The following is a 22,121-nucleotide window of genomic DNA, read 5'->3' on the forward strand; positions in this document are numbered from 1 at the left end:
GTAAAAAAAAAGGAACAACATGATATCATGTAATTGCTTTCTAATCACCTTCTATCTTTTATTTGCTCTCGTAAAATTATTGTAGAAAATTTTTTATTGATTTTTTAATTTTTTTTTGCGATTTATTTTTTAATTTAAGAATTTTTTGGGCAAAAAAATAATAATTTAATTTAATTAAATTTATTTTAATTTATAATTTCTCTATTATTTAAATGTTTAATTTAATTTATTTTTTATTTTAAATTTAATTTTTAAAAATTTATTATTTTCTTTAAATTAATTAATTTACTAAATTTTAAAATTAAAAAAAATATTAAAAATTAATATTTCAAAATTTTAAATCCTTTTAAAATAAAAAAAATAAAATTTCATGAATATTAATAATTTTAAACATTTTTAGACAACATATTTTATTTAAAAAATTTAAACTGATTTTTTATAAAAAAATTAATATTTAAATTTATTTTTGAATTAAATAAAATTTCAAAAAAAATTATTTATTTTTCAAAAAAAAATTGATTTTTAGAATTTTTTTTTTTTTTTTTTTAAATATTGAATAATTTAGAATAATTTTTTTTATAATTAATTTATAATTTTGAATAATTTAGAATTTATTATTTTTATTATAAATTATTTAATTAATTTTTTTTTTTTTTTTTAAAATAATATTTTTTTTATAATTTTCATGCTATTCATTGTTTCCTATTAATTTTATAATTTTAATTGATTAAAAACTTAAAAAAATAATAAAATAATTTTTTTAATTTATTTTTTTAAATTAATATTAATTTTAATTGATTTTTTTTTTATTTAATTAATCGAAAAAAATTTTACTAATTTTTTTAATGCATATTAATTTTTAATAATGTTTTATATGTATTTCTTAATTATTTTTAAATTTTTTTTCAAGCAAAAATTTAATGAAATACGATAATTTCTCACACAAATCTTAAGTAAACACAAAATCTTCGATAATATAATTACTTGAACGTTGCGCGATCACTTTGCATAAAATAATAAAAATAAAAGACAATCCTAATAAAAATTGTAATAATAATAATTGCTAATTTGCATGCGAAAAGTTTCTTGATCTCGCCTCGTGAAAAAAAAAACAAAAAAAATTAAAAAAATACGCGCGCGCGATAAATAAATGTTTATTGGTTAAATGTCCGTTAATGCTCGTATAATTGCATAATTACTTATTATATTAGCATTAAATATCATTTATTATTATTAAATGCATTTACAAGCGACCGATGATAACAATTTTGTTCGCCACGATTTCAAATAAAAATTTTTTAATTTATGTCGTCTGATTACATGTTTAGATGAATTTCTCATTGAAACGAAATTGAATTGATTTATTCACGGAGAGCATTTCTTTTTTTTTCTTTTAATTGTCTAACCTTGGAATTCTGCTGTGGCGACAACCGAAGCGGAGAAAGTGCACTTTTATTTTCTGCTTATGTCTCTCGTGTCTCTCTAAATGTTGTCTAAAAATTTTATCTCCAAAGGTCTTCCTCCGATTTCATGTTTCATTGCTCGTGCACGCAATCGTCGTTATTTATTTCTTTTTTCTAAGCGAAAGAGGAGAAAAAAGCTGCACAAAGTGCTTGATATATCGCTTGTCATTTGTTTGTTTTCATTCTCGATTTTTTTTTGTTTGCTGCCTGCCTGCCAAAGAAGCAAGACAACAACCGCAAGAGAGTTTTTTAATGGATTCGTGGTTAAATTACATGCAAAAAAAAAGAGTTATTGAAACAAAATGAAACGCGAAAGGAAAGAAAAAGTAAAAACTAGGTGAAATGAGACACGCAAAGGATGCATGATTTGTGTGTTACTGTGTTTTTTGGTCGGTAGTTGGTATTAAATGTGATAAATGATCATTTAAATTTCAGTTTTTGTTGGATTTTTTTTTTAATTTCCTGAATATGTATCTGAAGGTCGTTGAGAACGAAAGTTGAAGAAATTTTCTTTTTATTTATTTTTAATATTTTTTTTTGCGCTTACTATGCAATTTTAATTTTTTTTTTGTCAAATATTAAATTAATAGTTTAATAAAAAAAATAAAATAATTATTATTAAAATTATTTTTAAAAAAATTGATAAAAAATTAATTAATTTTAATTTAAAATTTTTAATTCATATAGTGAATAAATTTGAAATATTATTTTACTTTAATTTTTTTATTTAAAAAAAAGTATATTTAGCATGATAAATGAAATAAAAAATTTTTGAAATAATTTTTGTGCTAAAAGTTGAGAATATTTTTTCTACTAAAATAAATTTTTAAAATTAATATAAAAAACATTAATTCATTAATAAAATTTAAAGAAAATAAATTCAATTCATTTTTCAAAATATAATTTTTAAAATAAATTTAAATAAATTTTTAATTTATCATAAACAAATAACATTTATAAATTAAATTAAATTTATTTAAATATTTATTTTTATTTTTTAATAATAAATTTTTGTGCTAAAAATTAAAAAAAAATTAATAAATTTTTAAAATTAATAAAAATTAAATTAATTAATGAATAAAATTCTGTTCATTATAAAACTGAATTAAATTATTTTTTAAATTTATTAAAATAATTATTTTAATTTATTTTATTTAATATTCGTATTAAATTATATTTTTTTAATTGCAAAAATGTATTAAAAAAATAAATTTAACGTAAAAATAATTTTTAAACAAAAATTATAAGCAAAACTTTGATTGCATACATTTAGGCGCCCAACAACCAAAAAAGTATGCAATGAATTTTTCATTTAAATTCAACATTTTGAGTCGTTCGAAAGTGATAATGTTGAATTTTGGTGAGTTTTTAAATGGGCGAACGACTGGTTTTCCGTTATTAAAGAGTCGTTGGAGTTTTTTGTGTAAAATTTTAATAAATTGCTCATATAATTTTTTATTCATGGACAACGTACCGCGAAATTCGACGAAGATGCTCAAGATAATGACTTTATTCCGTTCCATGTAAAGCCCATATCGAGCTGGTATCAAGCCAATATAATTAACTTGATGATGGTTCACGAATCACAAAAGAGAGAGAGGAAGAGGTAGATACCGTTATTTTATAAGAGATGATCAATAATAACAATTCGATGGTACTTTCATCGTGTTTATTCAGTTTTCATTGATCATCTGACGAGTTGAGTGGCTGGATATCAACGGTTTATCGTCAAGTGTTTATTTTTGAAACAAAACAAAAAAACTGAAAACAAGAAGATTAATTTAATTAATGAACGAATTTTTTATTGAAAGAAGAACAAGAAAAAAAAAATTAAAAAGTGATGGGGATAAAGTTTGATTAATTAATGGCGCGAAATTATTCGAGATAAAAAAAATAAATAAAAAAATGAAGAGTGAGTAATTTTTTTTTTAAATTTTTAAAGTCTTCAAATAAATTAAATGAAGAAATTTTATAAAAAATTTGTGAAGAAAAAAGTCTGTCATCAACTTATCAGACCAGAACGTTAACGTCCATCAATTGAAGAAACATCTCAATTTCAAGATAAAATTATTTTTTGTTAAAAACTGACAAGTTAACGAGCCAATTGCTACTTGTTGAGATACATTCAAGTTCAATTATTGAGAAAAAGTGAATTTTTCAATGTAATTTCGGTCAATTTCATGAAATCTTAAAAATAGTGAATTTTAGCTAACGGAATTTTTAGTATAAAATTGATCTCAAAGTGAATATTTTTATTTATAAAAAAAATTATTAAAATTTATTTCATGAAAATGCAAAAAAAAAAAATTATGAAACAAAAGATGTTTTTTAAAATAAAAAAATATTTCTTTAATTTTTAAAAAATAATTAATTTAATTAAAAATATTTAATTTCAAAAAAAAACTTTATTTTTTTATTTAATTTATTATTTATTTATTATTTTTTTAATTTTTATTTTTTTGATATTATTATTTAATTTAATTTAAATTATTTATTTTTATTTATTAAAAAAAATAAATAAAAAAAATAATTTAATTTTAATTCAATATTTAATTGAAAAATTATTTCAATTATTTTTTTTCTCTTATTTTTTATTTAATTTTGTGATAAATAAATAAATATCGTATTGTCATTCACATCTTTTCTCCTAACAAAAAAAAAAAATTATTCAGAAAAAAAAGAAAATATTTGTTTGAACTTTCACTCAATTCCTACAAAACAACAAAAAGTCACCAAAGACAATACCCGCGATAAAACGATATGAGCAACAAATTAATGTTCATCCAAGAAAAATGTTGTTTATCTCACTAAAAAATGCATTTGAAATCTCAACCATGTGAGATTATGATTTTCACTCTACCACGACTTGTTTTTAAAGGTAGTTCAGGAAATAAAAAAGAAAAAAAACTTCAATCGTGATAAGAGACACAAATGAAATGAAAAAAAAAATTCACACATTCCTGTCAGAGTTTGTCAAAGTGCTCATTATCTCTCTTCAAGCCGTGAATTTGTCGAGTTTTCCGCGTTTTTTTTTTATTTGCTCAAGCTGAACTAAATATTTTAATTGAATGTCACCGTTGCATAATTTTCCCATCAAAGACATATTTTTCGGTCTCGTTACATGCATTTACTTTACGAATTCGTTCGCTCAATAAACGAGAGACGCTTGATTACCGTAATGTATGCAGCCGTTATAAAGTAGCGAGCAATAACAATGAAATGTAGCAACAGCAACAACGGCTTACAAGAAAATTACGAATAAATTTGCGATGAATAAAAAAGAAATAAAAATATGAATGGGTCGTGTTTGTTTGGTTATTTTATTGTTGTTTTTTCGCTACTACTTTTTATGATGGATTTGCTTGTTGAAAATCTTTTTCGCATGTAATTGTGACTTATGGATGGTCAGTTTTTCTATAGCTTTTTTACGTTTTATTGAGATGGGAATTTGTGACGAAGCGCCGATGCGTGTCTTTTAATAAATGGAAATAAATAGAGTTTGATTCGTCACGATAAATTTTGTTCATTAAAGAATTTTTGAATGAAATTAAGAGATTTTGTGAGAAAATTTTCCATTTTTTTTCTTATAATTTTTTTTATAAAAAAAAATTATTAGGTATTTAAATTTATTTTTTTTAATTAAATTTTAATTTTATTTAATTAAAAAAAAATAAGTTTTTGATATTTTTTTTTAATTTTTTATTAAAATAATTTAAAAAATAATTTTAAATTTTTTTTATTAAATTTTAATTTTATTTAATAAAAAATAAAATAATTTTTAAATATAAAATTTTTAAATTTTTTTATTTTAAATTTTTAAATTATTTTTTTGTTCATGAAAAAAAAATAAATTTATTTTTTTAATTAAAAAAAATATTTTTAATTAAAAAAATAAATTTCAAATTTAATTTTTTTTTATGAATTTTTATTTTTTTTATTATGATTATTTTTAAATTTTTAAAAATTAAATTGAAATAAAATTTAAATTAAATTAAATAAATTAATTATTAAAAAATTAAAAAAAATAATTGTAAAAAAAAATGATTTTTTTTTAATTTTTAAAATATTAATATTCAAAAAGTAACAAAATAAAAAAAAATCAAATAAAATTTTTAAAATATTAAAAAAAATACCTTAAATTTTCTTAAATATTTTAAAAATTATCCGAAAAAATTTATTTAATAATTTATTTTTATTAAATTTTAAAGTTTAATTTAATTAATTAATTTTAATTTATTATTTTATTTTTTTTAAATTTATTTTTCAAGTTTAACTATATTTTTGACTCTTAAATATATTTTCGACAATTTTCTCACAAAATCTATAATTTAAATATTCTTTAATGAACTTAAATTTCAAATCACGTTACCCTAAAGTAACAAATTTAAATCATCAATTGACTTTCTTTCAAATAATTGACCTATAAAATAATCTTAAATTCAAATTTTTCATCAATTTCGATTCAAAAATCGACTTTTTGCACTATCACGACGCCCTTGAGCTTCTCACTCTCCATCAATTAAGCATCAAACCGCTTCGTCATCTCTTCCGTCAATTACTTTGATCATTATCGCCGAATTTTAGTGACTTTCTAACAAGTTGTCTAAACTAAAAAACAATAAATTTCATTAATTCAAGTTGAAAAAAACTGTAAAAAATGTATGGCGACGTGTCTAGACTTAATGAAAAGCATAAACAAAACACAAAAAAACGAAAGAATTCAAACTTTTGTTTTACTATAACGCAATTACAGCTCTCCAGGCGTCTCGTCTCGCCTCATCTCGGCAGTTAACGTGTCTCGTTCACCTCTTCCGCATACAATTCCATTCATGTTGTGACATTTCTTATCAACGTGCACCCCTTTTTCGTGTCCTTTCTACCTTCAACCCCTCACTGAATCGCAAATCAGCTGTTCGTACGACAAATTTACGTCAAGTCCTGTTACGCCTGCGTCGATTTTGCTACCAAAAGTCCTGAAATGAAGGGAAAAAGTGAGGGATTTGACTTCGAAGTGTTCGTGTACGGGAGCTGCTTTTAGTAATTTTTCGTATGACTCATGCTTCGAGTGAATTACACATGTTTTCCCTACCAAAAGTGGTACGACACACACAAACGGCATGTATGGTTACCACGAAGTCGTGATGAAAATAAAAATATTGTACAAAATTACTGTTTTCAGAGTGTTCGTGGCTGGCATTTGATTCGCAAGCAAGTGTTTTAACAGCTAAAATTAAAAAAAAAATCATAAAGTCAGCAGAGAATGGTCGTCGGTTGCAAAAACGCGTGTGTAAAGTGACTTCAAACCAAAAAATAATCAATCGTAGGTTCAAAAAATCCTAAAAAATAAAAAAATTGAATTAAAAATAGAGAAAAATCATGAAAATTGCAAAAAATTAAAACCCGTAAGACCAATTAGCGCTAATTAAAGTTCTTTCACGCGCAATATGGTTGATGAGTGTCCCTCAAAAGCACATTTTTAGCCTTGTTCCTTCAAAATTGCTTCAAAAATCGCCTAAAATTGTTAAGAAAAAAATAAAATTTTGGATTTTAAGAAAAAATTTCTTACCTGCAAGATAATTTTGGAGTCTCAGACACGTTTTTACCTTATAGCTGTTCTACTTTCTTAACTTTTTGCAGCAATTTCATCGAATATTCATCAGTTATCTGCTGAAAAAGGAAGAAAATACGGCAAAATAGTAAGAAAATCCCCAAAGTAGTAACACAATATTTTAACAGATGTTCAAATATTCATGCCAAGTTTCCATTTTCCTCGTATTTTCTCAAGAAAAGTACAAGAAAAGTTACTTCAGTGTCTAATTTCAGCATTTTTCTCATTCCATTAAGAACAATTTACGATTTTTCTTCGACACTGAAGGAATTGAAGTCAGATGTACGGTTATTTTTGGGAGAAAATTATCGATCTGTCGATTTATTTTCATTTCCCTCGTCCGTGTGCGGTACAACCTTTATTTTTATTATCTTACCGAGTATTAAGAAGTTTTTTTCCTCCGTGTCCCCCATAAATTCTCCGTACATTAGAGGTACTTTGCGCCTGAATAAATGAAAATGTATGACTTTTCACATCTACCCTATGCGAGATTATGTTGCGTGTTTCTCTCCCGTCGTAAAAATGTCCCCTTTTGAATTTTTTTTCCTTTTGAATGCAATTTTCATGATTTTTTCACGTGTCTCGATATGGCAATCATCATTTTTCTGTCTCTTAGGAAATAAAAAGTAATTAAAACGAAAAATATTGAAAAAAATAGACGAGAAAAAAACGAAAATTGGTGATAATGTTAGTGCCTGGAGGTAATAAAAACCGACGAAATGACGATGAAATGCCATGCGGGTCGGTAGTTGATGCCGCTCGTGATTCGCTTTATTGTCCTTTGACCTCAGCGACGACAAATGCTTCCAATACTGCGACAACAGCAGCGTCATCTTCTTCTTCCGCAAAACGCCCAAAATTGCCTCGACCTGCGCCGAGAGCGGGTCCCTCGATGCCAAAGCCCAAACCGAGATCAGGTAAAGAAAAATTTTTCACACTTTTTAAGCGGCGGTACGTGAAATTTAAGTAAATGTAGTTAATTGTGTGCAACGAAGTGCGTAATTTCATTGTTTTAATTTTGATGCAAATGAGGTTGTTGCTTAAAATAAAGAAACGGACGTCAACACCTGTAATCTTCTTCTTAAAAAAACAAATAGTGCGGCGTCATACCTGAAATTTATGTAAGAAGGGAAGTTATGATGGTTTGAAAGTGAAAGGTGACGAGAAAATTACGTGATTTAATGTTAGTTAACTTTTCTTCTCGTTCTGGTTGTGCGTTTAGAGAAGATTTGTAATTGAAATGTTTTGGTATTGTTTGTTTTTATGCAAAGATTTGCTGTGATGCCTTAAAAATTTCAAATTTTATTGATATTTAATGTTAAAAAATTTATTTTTATAAGAGCTGAAGATTATTTTAAGCTTCAGAATTGAAAAACTGAGAGCTAAAAGTGAATTTTAGGCCTGAGATTTAAAAAACTAAGAGCTAAATGTCAATTTTAGGCCTCAGATTTGAAAAACTAAGAGCTAAATGTCAATTTTAGGCCTCAGGTTTGAAAAACTGAAAGCTGAATGTCAATGTTAGGCATCAGATTTGAAAAACTGAGAGCTGAATGTCAATTTAAGGCATCAGATTTGAAAAACTGAGAGCTGAATGTCAATTTAAAGCATCAGATTTGAAAAACTGAGAGCTAAATGTCAATTGAAGGCCTCAGATTTGAAAAACTGAGAGCTGAATGTCAATTTAAGGCCTCAGATTTGAAAAACTGAGAGCTAAATGTCAATTTTAGGCCTCAGATTTGAAAAACTGAGAGCTAAATGTCAATTTTAGGCCTCAGATTTGAAAAACTGAGAGCTAAATGTCAATTTTAGGCCTCAGATTTGAAAAACTGAGCTAAAGCTTTCAATTTTAGGCCTCAGATAAAAGAAAAACAGATTTAAAAGCTGAGAGCTAAATGTCAATTTTAGGCCTCAGATTTGAAAAACTGAGAGCTAAATGTCAATTTTAGGCCTCAGATTTGAAAAACTGAGAGCTAAATGTCAATTTTAGGCCTCAGATTTGAAAAACTGAGAGCTAAATGTCAATTTTAGGCCTCAGATTTGAAAAACTGAGAGCTAAATGTCAATTTTAGGCCTCAGAATAGGAAAAAATTGAGAACTGAAGGTTCTTCTAACGTCAAAAATGGAAAAACTGAGAGCTGAAAAGTCTTCTGAAGATAATTTTTAGCTAAAATTTTATAAATTCACTCCCTAAAAAATGTCAAAATTAACCTTTTCGATGAACTTTCAACACCTGTCAGACACTTGTTAACTACTCGCCCGTGCATTGTTCGAACCAAAACCACAAGGGAAAACATTTAAGTTTTCTCGTTATCGTATTTCACCCGTTTTTTAAATGTCATCATCATGAACGTGTTTCATTGTTCCAAGTACGAAAGAAAGCAACAATTGCTTGCACTCATATCCAATTTCACACATCATTACATGCTTTTTTGTGTTTTCTTGCATAACTTACTCTCTCATGAGCTTATTAAGACCTCAGTATTGAAATTTTGTCGTAATGAACGTTCTTTTGTCGTGTCATAACATGATTAAAAATCAATATTTCGCGAGCGACGCGACAAACTAGGCCAAAAATTCATCAACGAACATGCACACAAGTGCGGATTATTTTTTTTTCGTGCAAAAAAAATGACTTGCATAAGTTCACCTGCGAGCCATAAATATCCGAGTATGGATTTATGAGATTCTTTCCGTAATACGAAAAAATTACATATTCGGATTATTTTGTAATAAATTCTTTTTTAAGCTGTTTGTCATTTTTTTATCATGCAAAAAAAAAACTTTCGAAAAAAAATCGATTTTATTACGCCAAAAAATTATGACAAAAGTTTAATAACCCAAAAAAGTCGTGTTGTCGCGTTATGAGTTGTGAATTAAAAATAAAAGTTCGCAAATAATGAAAATGTTTTAAAAATAGAGCACTGCATTGTATTTTTTTTTACTTGTCGAGCGTATGTTCATGCAGAGGAGAACGTGAGTAAATTTCGGAGTTTATGACTGTTGAGTGAGGTCAACAATAAACTGCGATTGTTTTATGTTTGGTCTACTGCTTGTTATGTTTTTTCATTGTTTTTATTGTTCGATAAGTGGTATTTTGCTTGGAATGTGAATTATTACCCGAAATAGGGCTAAAGTGGTTCATTAGAAGGGCAATTACGTGATTTATTATCAAAAATTTAACGTTTTCTTGAATAAATTTCAAGATTTGAAGGAATTAAGCTCTTGAGAAATTTTTTAAAGAATAAATTTAAATTTTTTTATTTTTTTTTTCAGTATTACCAACGACTATCCAGTTAGATGCTGTTAAAAAGGCTGTCGATGAGACAAATGTGCAAGGAAACAGCAGGCCAAGATCTAAATCTCCCAGAAATACATTAAGACTGATTCCTGTTGACTTGTCATTGTTGCAGGTGAGGATTTTTTTTCAACATTTTTTCGATAAAAATTTTTTTTTTTGTTTGAAAGTAAATATTTACAAAAAAAAAGTGTTAATTAACGTTATATTGAATGAAATTAGGCCAATCCCATAATTAATTAAGTGAATGTTAATGAGTTGCTTATCTCGTCAATTAATCAATTTCATTACGTTGAGTGTTTTTTTTTTTTGCTTTTATTTTAGTTAAAATATTCTTTTTAATGAATTTTTTTCTGAAAATAATTAAAAATAAAAATAATAAAATTTTAAGAATAAAAATAAATTCATCAAAAATTAAACAAAATTTTTGAATTTTTATTAAAACTTTTAAAATAAAAAAAAAATAAATTAAATTAAATTTAAATTTTTATTAAAAAAAAAAAATTCAAAATGAAAAGAAAAAAATTATCAATTAAAAACGAAAAATTGAAAAATTTTTTGTTGAAAAAAATACAAAAAAAATAATAAGTTTTATTAAATTTTAATATAATTAAAAATAATAAGAATAAATAATAAAATTAAAAAAATATTAAAATTTAACAAAAATTTAAATGAAAAAAAATAAATTAAACGAAAAATTTTTTTAAATTTCGGTTAAATTAAATATTTTTATTAAATAATTTTAATTTTAAATTAAAAATTTTTAAAAATTAAAATTAAAAAAAAAATATTTTTAACAAAAAAATTCAAATAAATTAATTTTAAAGATTTTTTAATAATACGAAAAAAAATTTAATTAATTAATTTTATTTTTTTAACAAATTTTTGATTTTTTATTTTTTTTAATTGCAAAATATTATTCATTAATTTCACAAAAATTCTTAAAAAAATATTTTCAATGTTAAAATCCAAAATATTATTTTTTTTTTAAACCAAAATAAATTTTTTTCAGTTCGGAAAAAAATTTTATTTAATTTAAATAAAATTAATTTAATTATTTGAACTTAAATATTTTTTGAAATATTTTAATTTTTTTAATTAAAAATTCAATAAAAAACTTACCAAAAAAATTTTTAAACCAATTTCTAATTTTTTTAATGTTACAGGACAATGATTTCGGCGCTGGCGAAGATGTAACAGACGCTTCCCTCGACTCCAATCAACTCTGTTCTCTGCAACTTGACTCTGGAAGCAGCAGTCTCAGCAGTAATGGACAACAACAACAAAAACAGGGCCAAACAAGTGATAAACGTAACAATGAAAACAACCAAAATAATATCAATACAGTATTAAGAAGGACAAGTAAGTTCAAAATTTTCATTTTTTACGAAATTTTCTTGATGGAAATGGATTTTAATGTTTTTTATGTCTCTTTTTCCTTCCTCTTGATGTTATTTCGAACTCGAATAGGACCCTCTAATGTCTTAACACACGACGAATATCACAAATTTTGTGATAAGGCTCTTGAAAGTAATTAAAATTTCCGTTTTTTAAGAGTTTTGTGTGCGTTTGAGTAGATTTTTTTTAGAATTTTCCTGTTTTAGATTAGATTTGAGAGATTTTTTGTAGAAAAATTCAGATTTTAATGATTTTTTTACTTTTTCAGCTTACGATCTTGCAACTCAGTGCGAATCACGTCGCTCTTCGATGCGACGACACACGATAGTTGGTTGCAGTAAAAGTTTCAGCGTGACTTCCGAGAGTAAATCGTTGCCTGGATCGCGTCCCGATTCGCGACAACGTCAAAATGATGCGTCTCCGGCACCGCCGAGCGTCGTTGCAGCTCCCGTCGTACCCGAAAAGTCTTCTGAAGTGATTAACGAAACGCATTCGGAGAAAAATTCTCAACCGGAACCCGTTTGGACAAATTCCCTGGATGAGTTGCAATGGAAAGAGACGTTAAATGCCACAGATAAACTCTCGCTGACGCTCGACGAGATCATACATATCAGATCCGTAATGACAAAGGCTGAACTCGAAGGGCTTCCAGTTGGCATCAAGATCAAGGAGGAAGTTGAACGACGAAAACTTTGTTTTTTGTGTTTGCGTACGAGATTTTCGCTTTTTGGGCAACGCGGCGTGAATTGCAAGTTGTGCGATCGGACCGTTTGCATCAAATGCTTCACAAAAATGCGAATTCCGCGTGAACATTTCCGGCATGTGCCTGTTGTGCTATTGTCGCCATCGATTTTGAGTAGTCCTGCGATAAGTAACACGCCGTCGCCCATTCATCATGCCCAAAGCGGAGGATTTGGCGTCGAAGAGTCGTTCTCGCGTACGCTGATGGAACGTTTAATGCGACCTGAAATGGATAGAAAGGTAAATTTTTCAAAAAATATTTGAAAAAAAAAATTTTTTAATACAAATTTCTTCAAAAATAGTCACGAAACACCGTCGGATCAGCGCCTTCCTCACCAAAAAATCAAAGATCGAACTCCGTAACTCCCATGCAGCATCCCAACAAGATGTCAATGTCGTTAACGGGCACATTGGACAACAACAACAAAGAAAATGGGTCAATTATGTCACAAAGCATCGATGGACCGAAGAGCATGACAGGCAGTTATTACGGATTTGCCCAAAGTCCCGCGAAAACTCAATCGAATTGCAGCACGCTTGATCGAAAGTAAGAAATTTCCCGTGAAAAAATCAAAAATTTTATTAAAAAATTAATTTTTTAATTTTAGAAGCAGATTTTCCCGAGGATTCACCCTCACAATGTCAAATTCGAGTCAAGCTGTCGACGTGCAAAAGGAAAATTTACGCGGCGAACTCATGGCAGTCTGTAACGATTGTCGCAGTCTCGTTCTCGAGATCATCCGATCGTCGAAACAGACACGATCCTCTGCCCGCAATTACGCAATCAAAAATTTAACGCTTGATCTGTCGCCCGTTTACAAGTCGAATCGTTAAGAAAAATCTTTTTTAAAGTTTGTTAGCATCCTGAATTTGACCACCTTGAGAATTTTTTTTCTTCGTAGTATTTTGTGTTAGAAGAGAGAAAAGTTTGTTAAAAAAATAGTTTAAGAAGTTAAGGAAATGATGGAAAAAATTGTAAAAAAAAATATTAATGATGAAAGTTTTTGAATTTCTCCCACTTTCAAGCGTCAATCCTTTAATTTATTACATAATTGTATTATTAGGATGTATTTTTTTTTAGATTAATTTATTATTTAAGCATCTTGATAAATTATAAAATGTTAAAACAAGATAAAGTTATGAATGATAAGAAAGTATTTAATAAAGAAAATGGAAAAAAACGTTTGAACAGATAATAAAAATTTTGGTTTTTTTCTAAAATGAGAATTTCATAAGAGGTAAGTGCACATAAAATTTATGTTTTAAGAAATTTTGTGTGAAGATAAAATTTTAATGAAAAAAAAAAGAAAAAAATAATTAAAAAATTTAAAAAAAAATTTAAATTTGACTTTTTGATCGAAAAATAATTTTTTAATATTTTTACAGAAAAAAAAATAATTTGTCAAAATATCAAAATAATAAAAATAAATTAGGTATTTTCTTACAATTTTGAAATTATTTTTTACTTGACATTTTAAAATAATTAATTAATTAAAAATAATTTTTTAAAATTAATTAATTAACATTATTTTTTTAATTTTTAAAAATTCGTAAAAAATTAAAACTATCAAAAATTTGAAATTATTTTTTTTTTAATTTTTAATAAATTTTTTATTGCTTGATTATTATTTTGTTTCAAAATTAATTTTTTTTTAAATAATTTTTTATTTAAAAAATTATTAAAAATTTTTATGACAAATTATTTAAATTTAGGGTATTTAATTAAATTTTAATTTTTCAAAAATTAATTAATTAAAATTTAAAAATTAATTAATTTAAAAATAAAAAAAAAATTGATAAGAATAAAAAAAATTAGAAAATTTAGAAAAAAATTATTAAAAATTAAAAAAAAAAATAATTAAAAACATTTATTTTTAGGTATAAAATTGTAAAATATGACACTTGTAATTTTCGAATAGAGATTTTATGAATAAAAAAATTTTTTTTTTCAATTAATTTTTAGGTTTATTTAAATATTTAATATTTTTTACATTTTAACATGAAATCTTTACTTAACACTTATTTATTAGTTGATTAAAAGGCATTTTTGCCTTTAAAAAATTAATAATTTAACTAATAAAAATAGAAAAAATGAAAAAAGGCTTAAATGAGAGTTAAATACTTGTTAAAGATCAATTTTTATTAATAAAATGCATTGCTCAAGGATTAAATGCGCGGGATTTTTGTACAAACAGTGAAAATAATTCAGTTTTTAAATAAATTAATGGGAATTTTCAAGGAAATTATTAAAACTAAAAGGGACGGTTACAAAAGAAATCTCTCAAAAAACGAAAAATTATTCCAGATCATCATCCAAAAGATATCAAGAAGCCTCATCAATGGCTGTTTGGATGCCATTTATCCACGCCTCCTTCATTTGTTGCATCGACGACGTCAATTGGCGCAATCCGCTTAACTTTGCCTCAGCATCGGGTTCATCTGCGACAGTTGTTGGGGTGTCAGCAGTGTATCCGGCGGGGATTTCATGCATTTGTGACGGAAAGAACGGTTGATGCATCTTTGTAGGGTACTCAATGGTTGATGGTTGACTAAAAATTTAACAAAAAAAAATTTTTTTTTGAAATTTTTTTAATGAAAAATTCAGAAAATTTTTACCTCGTTAAATTAATTGAACTCAATTCGCTCGAAAGAATTGTGATATCGCGATGTTTTTCGCTCACAAGGGCTTTCAAGTAGTCCCGATCCTTCATGAGAATAGCAATAAGTCCCAAAAGTTCTTCGATTTTGGATCGCAGGCAGGATTCTTTGGCGTCTCCTTCTTCCTGAACGTGTTGACTCGTCTCAAGTGCCTTGATTGATTGTGTACGCAGGTCAAGTAGTTGCTGATGATTTTCGCGCAACAAATTGTAGTCGCGTTGCAGTTGCGTGTGCATGATTGTCAAGTCGTAGTTGTGCTGTTTGAGGTTTTCCAAGGCAGAAACGGCTTTTCCGAGATCCTGATCGGCGTTCTACGGAAGAAAAAATAATTTTTAAAACGAAATTTGAATAAAAATTGAAATTTTTTACCGTGAGACGACATAATTTGTCCTTTAATTGCTTCTGTTCGGATTCTAAGACGTCAGAGAGCTCCATCAAGGCTTGTTTGGTGTTCGTTTCGTCAGACAATTTGGTTTTAAGTTGCTTGATCTGAAAAAATTTTATTAAAAAATTATTTTTTTTAGAAATTTTTGAGAAATTACCTCCTTCAAATAGGCTTCGGCGCGTTTTTCGAGCTGTTTTCGTGTCTCTAAAATCAATTTAAAGTTCATTTCTTGCTGCGTTATCCTCACTTGCTGATCCCGAATGGCTTGTCTTGCTGCCTGAAGTTCTTCCATCGTTCGTCCTTCGCGTTCTCGATGCTCTTCTCTCACATGCGCCAACTCTTCGCGCAATTCCTCGAGTTGCTGCTTCAAACTTTCTTGATGCAACAGCAAATCCGAGTGTCGTTTCTCGATTTCGCTCGCCGTTTTTTCCACTTCTTGTCTTTTGATGACTGCCAATTTTTTGATTTCCAACGCGTTCACGAGTTCCGAATCCTTTCTCTGAAGATTTTGATCCAAAATCGCGACACGACTTTTGTATTCGGCAACGACTTCAACGAGTTCCGTGCATTCTTTGTGGTAACGTTCTTTGTCGGAATTCGCTTGTTTCAGGGCTCGATCGACGTCGATTTTGCGTCTTTTCGCTTGATCTTTTAATTTTTCGATTTCTTCCGTTTTGTCGGTCAATTGTTTCCGTAAATCCTTGATTTGGAGCGATAAATAGCGATTTGGAGGCGTGGTAGGTCGCGTCGAAGTTGAACGAGAGACGCCACATTTGCAAGTTTTGCGCATCACATCGAGCTCTGTCGTCGCCTTGATGTTCAATTCGGATAATTTGGCATTTTCACGCTTTAGTTGCGTCACGTGGTCTGTCACATCGTCAATGTGATGCTGCAAATCGTTGTTTTCGTGAGACAATTTGCCGATTTGCGTTTCGAAATCCTTGTATTTGGACTCGTATTCCGTGAGCATGGCACAAAGTTGGTTGTTGCGTTCGGCAAATTCCTTGAGACGCGTTTGGAGTGCCGACATGCCTTCTTTGAGCTCTTCGTAACGTTTGGACTAAAAGAAAAAAAAATAAAAATTTTGTTAAAAAAATTAAAAAAAAAAAAAAAAATTTAAAAATTTTTTTAAAAAAAAAATAAAAAAAAAAAAATTTTTTTTAAAAAAAAATTAAATTTAAAAAAAAATTAAATTAAAAAAAAATTAAATTTAAAAAAAAAATTAAATTAAAAAATTAAAATTAAAAAAAAAAAATAGAAAAAAAACTCACGTCGAAATTTGCTTGCGCCATATCCTGTGACAAGACGAGAATTTGTTTAATTTGATCGATGGCATCTTGCTCATTTGTGCTTTTTGAAGGTCTTTTTGGCAGATCTGTGATGTCCTTGGATGTTGTCGTATCCTCATATTCGCCCATGCTACTTCCGTGCTTTTCCAATTTTTTCTTTTCGTTTTCCACGCAACAAACTGTGTTGACAGCCTCTCGTAATTTACGAATTTCCTCATTCAACTGATTTGTTTGTTGTTTTATGAAATCACGTTCATTCTCTTTGTGAAAGGCGAACTAAAAAAATAAATTAAAAAAAAATAATTAGTAATAAATTAAAATAAGTTTTAAAAATTTTGAATCGTTTTTATTTTTGAAAAAAATTTTTTTTCTTAAAAATGAGAATTCTATGTTATTTTAATTTTTAAAGAAAATTAAAAAAAAAAATAAATTTGAAATTAAAATTTTTATTTAAAGACGATTTTTTTAGCTTTCCAAAAAGAAAAATTTTCAATTGTAAAATAAATTAAATTTAAAATTTTTACACTAAATATCTCAAATTTTGTCAGTTTTTTGATATTTGACAATATTCAGAAATTCAGTTTTTTTTATTTTATTTTATATTATTTTCAATTTTTATAAATTTTTATTTTTTTAATAAAATTTTCGTGTTTTAAAAATTTATAAATTTTCTATATTTAATATTTTTTTATTTTATTTTATTTTTTTTTAGCACTTATAGAAAGATATGGAATAGAAATTTAATTTTTTATATAATAATTTAAAAAAAATATATTATTTTTTTATTTCAGTAAATTCGTGTAGGTACACAAGTTTTCTTAAATTTTTAATTTTTGTTTTGATAAAAAAAACCTATATATTTTTTTTCAGTTGTATTTTTGCAATTTAAATTAATTTAAATTTTTCATTTTATTTTGATTAAATTTTTATTTTATTACTATACTATTTTTTATTTTAATTAATTTAATATTTAAATAAATTTTTTAAAAAATTTTTAAATTTAATTTAAAAAAATTTTTTTTAATAAAAAATAATTATTTAATTTTCTTTTTTTTATTTTTTTTCAGATTTATTATTTTATTCACAATATATGATTTATTGAAAGTAAAATTTCACTTTTTATTCCTAAATTTCATAAATTGCCCAATTTTCTTTAATTTGTTACTTTCACTCACTTTCAAAATTTTCAATTCACTTGCACTTTTCTTTCTGTTTATTTCATTTTATTTTTATTTTCAAACAACTTTTTTTTTGTTTTTCAATTTTTCCATGTATGTTACAATTTAACAATATTTTGCATGTCCTCGATTGCTGTTTTAGACATCATTTATCAAAAATTGACATTCACATGTAAAATTTTTAAATTTTCTCATATTTTTGTATTTTTACAAATTTAATTTTTAATAATTTTCTTCGTAAATTTATTGTTTATTGTCTGTTTTTATTCGCTCCTCATAAAACACTCCATCACCAACAAGCAATAAAAATAAATAAAAAAACTGAAGTTCACGAATTTTGAACCACAATCGACGAGAGCTGGAGAAAAACTGAAATTCTTTCACAAAAATAAAAAAAGTTTCTCTAGACTAGAATAAAGTTCTTTCCAGTCGTCAACCAAAGTTATGTATTGCAGTTACAACAATCGCACATCATTACGACACAAAAATATGACTGATATGGAATTGAGTGCTCGCGCGCTGAGGACCCAAAACATGCAAACGACAACGATGTGCTGCTAAAAATGTTCAATAATAACAACACTCGTGATATTTTTGTTGATATTCGAAAGGTATTCAGGGGCGGCGCACAGCAATTGACATAAAAAATTGTATAAATATGGGTAATAACGTAGCCCGAAACCCAAAACGCGTCTCAAAAACAAATGAAAACCATCAAAAATCGACGTTCCTCGCTAACAGCGAAGGTTCATAGCTCAACATTTGCATGGCGATAACGTGTCGAAGTAAAGTCCCGCCAAATATGTGTAGAAGTGATTCAATGCAATAAGTATTTGATCGATATAAAGAGAAAATTTCCACGAAGTAAAGTCGAATGGAATGGAAAATGTCTCTTCGCTCTTCGAATTTCCACAAAAAAACACAAAAAAATGGGGAAATTCATTCATTTTTTGATTAAAATCAAGATAAAATCGACAATTTTTTTACAACTGAAGCTTTTATCTTGATTAAAAACTAAAAAAAAAAGTTTCGAAGACAAATTACTGTTAAAACTTGAGTTCTTGACAAATATCTGTCTGATCTAATTCTTATACAGCTTTTTTCTATGGAAAAAACATTTCACCCTTAAAATTTTTACAAATGGAAATTTCACCTGTTGAAATTGGTTTGAGTCACGATATTTTTGTTTTTTTTGTCTTTCTTCCAAATTTTTGATTGTTTTAACGAAATTACCAAAGCTGTGAGTTAAAAATGAAATTTTAATTATTTTTTCACTTTTTTCAGGTTTTCGTCGTAACTCATAGTGATAAATGTCCTTCGAACGTCGATGTCACCATTTGCATAAGAAATTGACGGGCTATAAATAAAACGACATCAAAATCAATATAGCGCCACAGAAGAAAGTCAACGATCGTAACAAGTGCTAAAATATTTTATTGCGACTCCTTTTGTGCTGGTTTTATGTTCGTAAATGGAGCTGTTTGTGGTTCGGGTTAAAGAAATCGATTGACTTGTTGAAAAATTATGGAAAAAGTCTTCGAATTGATCAGAACGATGAGTTTTAACGGATTTTTGGATTCTAACGGATTTTTTGTGAGTATATCTTAAAATTTTTAAAATTAATTTTAAAATTCGCTAAAATCGATTTTAAATATGTGAGAAGAATTTTTTCTTCAAATTGTAAAATTTTGGCTTTGATCATCAAGAAAAATTTTCTGAATTTAAAATTTTTCAATTAAATTTTTTTTTTAGAATTTTTCTGAATTTCCTCACTTTTGGTCTCTAAACGCTTCGATGACATCCTGAACATCAATTTGTTGAAAAAATCCATTTTTCCTTCGAAATGCGCTAAAATTGCATGAAAAACCATGATAAATATCGGTTGATAAGAAAAACTTTCTTTGTACTTACCAACAATTCAAAAATGTGTCGTGAAAGTTATTTATTGAAAAGCCATTTTCAATGCCAAAATTTCACTTTTCAATTTAAAATTGCACCGAAAAATGTCTCCAACTCACGAAACGAAAAAAATTCCTTGAGAAAATCTTCAGATTTTCACCAAATCTCATGTCTTTCGTTCATAAAGCTCTCCAAATCCATGCAAATGTTTGTCACTAAATCACACATATTGCGCGGCGTCAAGGTCTCGTAAGGACATGAACTAAACAAACAAACGCAAAGTACTTCTTTGGTGTGTGGTTTGATCCACATTAGTCGTCAATCGATTTCAGTATCACACAGTTACAGTTACAAATTTATTTGCTTTACTTTCGATTATTAAGCATTACTCGCGACATACTCTATAAATACGACGACGACGAAAAAAAAAGTAAAACCTTAGAACAAAAAAGGTTGATTTATCGAATGAAGATGGTGAAAAATGGAGCGAAGTAAAGCGTTGAAGGTTGCTCGTGGATTTTTACGAAAAAAAATGAAGAAATATTTGATTTGACATTTTAAAGCGAATTACCTTACTACCCAAGTTTTTCAATTCCAACAATTCACTGTACTCCAAAATGTCTTTATTTAATTCCGTAATTTGTTCACGTAACTCTAAATTACCGTCACGCAACAATTGTATTTGGCGATCCTTTTCCATATTCTAAAAAGTAAGAAAGAAAGTAAAGGAGAGAAAAAGTTTAAAGAAAATTGCAAAAAAAAATGTTATAAATCTTAGTTGTTACGGTTAGCAGTTAGTTATGTAAAAATGTTACCTCAGCATATAATTCATTCATTTGCGCACTCAAGGTTCGTATGTTCAGGTTGAGGATGTTGTTCATATCCTTAGAGTGGGCGATCTAAATTAGTTGAAAAATAAAATAAAAGAAAAATTAAAAAGAAAGAAATTAAATGGTCAAGGTAAGTTTTTAAATTTTTTTTATTAAAGTAAAATATGCTACCTCTTGGTTTTTTTCGATGTCTGTCTGTTTATTGAATATAATTACCAATTTTATTTTTTTCAGGAGATTCATCATTATTTAAACTAAAATATTATCAACTCTTTGGAAGAAGACGACGACAAAAGCAAATTTTGAAAGCTATTTGAACTTCAGGTATATTTAATTTTTTTTTTTATTTTATTCAACAGCAAAGTTCGGGCACAAAGCAGATATGTTTATAAAACTACTCAGAGTCAAATGAAAAAATTCCTATAATAATTCAGAGTACATGAGAATGTTAACAACTTTGGTAGAAGACTGTGAAGAAGATTACTAAACGAAGCAATAAACTCGGCAATGAGATAAATTTTCAAAGGAGTGAACGGCATATGTATGTTTCGCCTACAATTCATGGTAGTCGATTACTATCCGAAAACCAAGAAGACAATACTGCAAACTAACGAAAAATCTACACGAGGCAGGAAAAGAACTGAAAAGGATTATATCCCTTAAATAAAACAGAATAAGAAAAGTAAGAAATCTACTTCAAGGGCACAAAACGGGTTTCAAAAAGTATTAGGTTCGGGTTGGAGATTTTTATCCAAATTTTTGTTCTTTTTTTGTAAAAAGGGAAAATTCAAAGAAAAAGTTTGATTTACTTATAGAGTAAAGAAATGTTGATTGAAAGTTAAAAAAACTTCAGAATTTTGTATAACGAGTTATAAGACTTCAGAAAAATAATGAACTCAAAAGAAAAAAAAAACGAAACGCGCTTAAGTCACGTTCAATACCAAACCTTTAAAAACATCTTGAGGCCTTCAGTGTTAAATTATTTTTGTTTAAAGGTGTGTTTGGGATTTCCTTAGGTCAGTTAAAAATAAAACGTGAACAAATTAGAACAAAAACTTGCAAGAACAAGAACAAACATTCTCCAAAAAAAATCGTGAAATAAGTAAATTTTTGTTACTTTCTAATTTTTTTATTTTTTATTAGCTTAAAGTTTGTCATAACAACGCATTGATATAATTTATATTTTTTTTTAACTCTGAAACAATTACTTACAAAAAAGTCTTGCTTTTTTATTATTTATTATTCATTACAATAAATCTATATCTTTTTTTTATTTATTTTTAAAACAGTTACAATTTTATTCATCTTCTGAGTGATTATAAGAAACATGTGCGCTTTTTGTATTTATTTATTAGTACTTTTAGTGTTATTTATTGC

General features: G+C 26.8%; 2 protein-coding genes across 3 annotated transcripts in view; one reads left to right on the forward strand and one right to left on the reverse strand.

Moving 5' to 3' along the window:
- Positions 1-13,621, forward strand: part of LOC134829506 (protein spire) — a 72,751-nt gene extending 59,130 nt beyond the window's left edge. The window contains exons 9-14 of one of the 2 annotated variants that reach the window (XM_063842592.1): positions 10,345-10,481; positions 11,533-11,728; positions 11,837-11,896; positions 12,033-12,745; positions 12,808-13,052; positions 13,114-13,621. In XM_063842592.1, coding sequence (XP_063698662.1) covers positions 10,345-10,481; positions 11,533-11,728; positions 11,837-11,896; positions 12,033-12,745; positions 12,808-13,052; positions 13,114-13,339 — 1,577 coding nt within the window. In that variant the 3' untranslated portion in view covers positions 13,340-13,621. The remainder of the gene's footprint in view (positions 1-10,344; positions 10,482-11,532; positions 11,729-11,836; positions 11,897-12,032; positions 12,746-12,807; positions 13,053-13,113) is intronic. The other variant, XM_063842593.1, reaches the window with a different exon arrangement.
- A 1,207-nt stretch (positions 13,622-14,828) lies between these two features.
- LOC134832741 (probable DNA double-strand break repair Rad50 ATPase) lies at positions 14,829-20,795 on the reverse strand. The gene is made up of 7 exons (XM_063846871.1): positions 20,730-20,795; positions 20,486-20,617; positions 16,820-17,113; positions 15,706-16,608; positions 15,533-15,652; positions 15,122-15,474; positions 14,829-15,054 (listed from the first exon to the last, which is right to left on the reverse strand). The coding sequence occupies exons 1-7, from the start codon at positions 20,793-20,795 to the stop codon at positions 14,829-14,831; spliced, it is 2,094 nt and encodes a 697-aa protein (XP_063702941.1).
- Positions 20,796-22,121: the final 1,326 nt, after the last annotated feature.

Source organism: Culicoides brevitarsis, chromosome 2 (assembly GCF_036172545.1).
Source record: "Culicoides brevitarsis isolate CSIRO-B50_1 chromosome 2, AGI_CSIRO_Cbre_v1, whole genome shotgun sequence".
Lineage (NCBI taxonomy): Eukaryota > Metazoa > Arthropoda > Insecta > Diptera > Ceratopogonidae > Culicoides > Culicoides brevitarsis.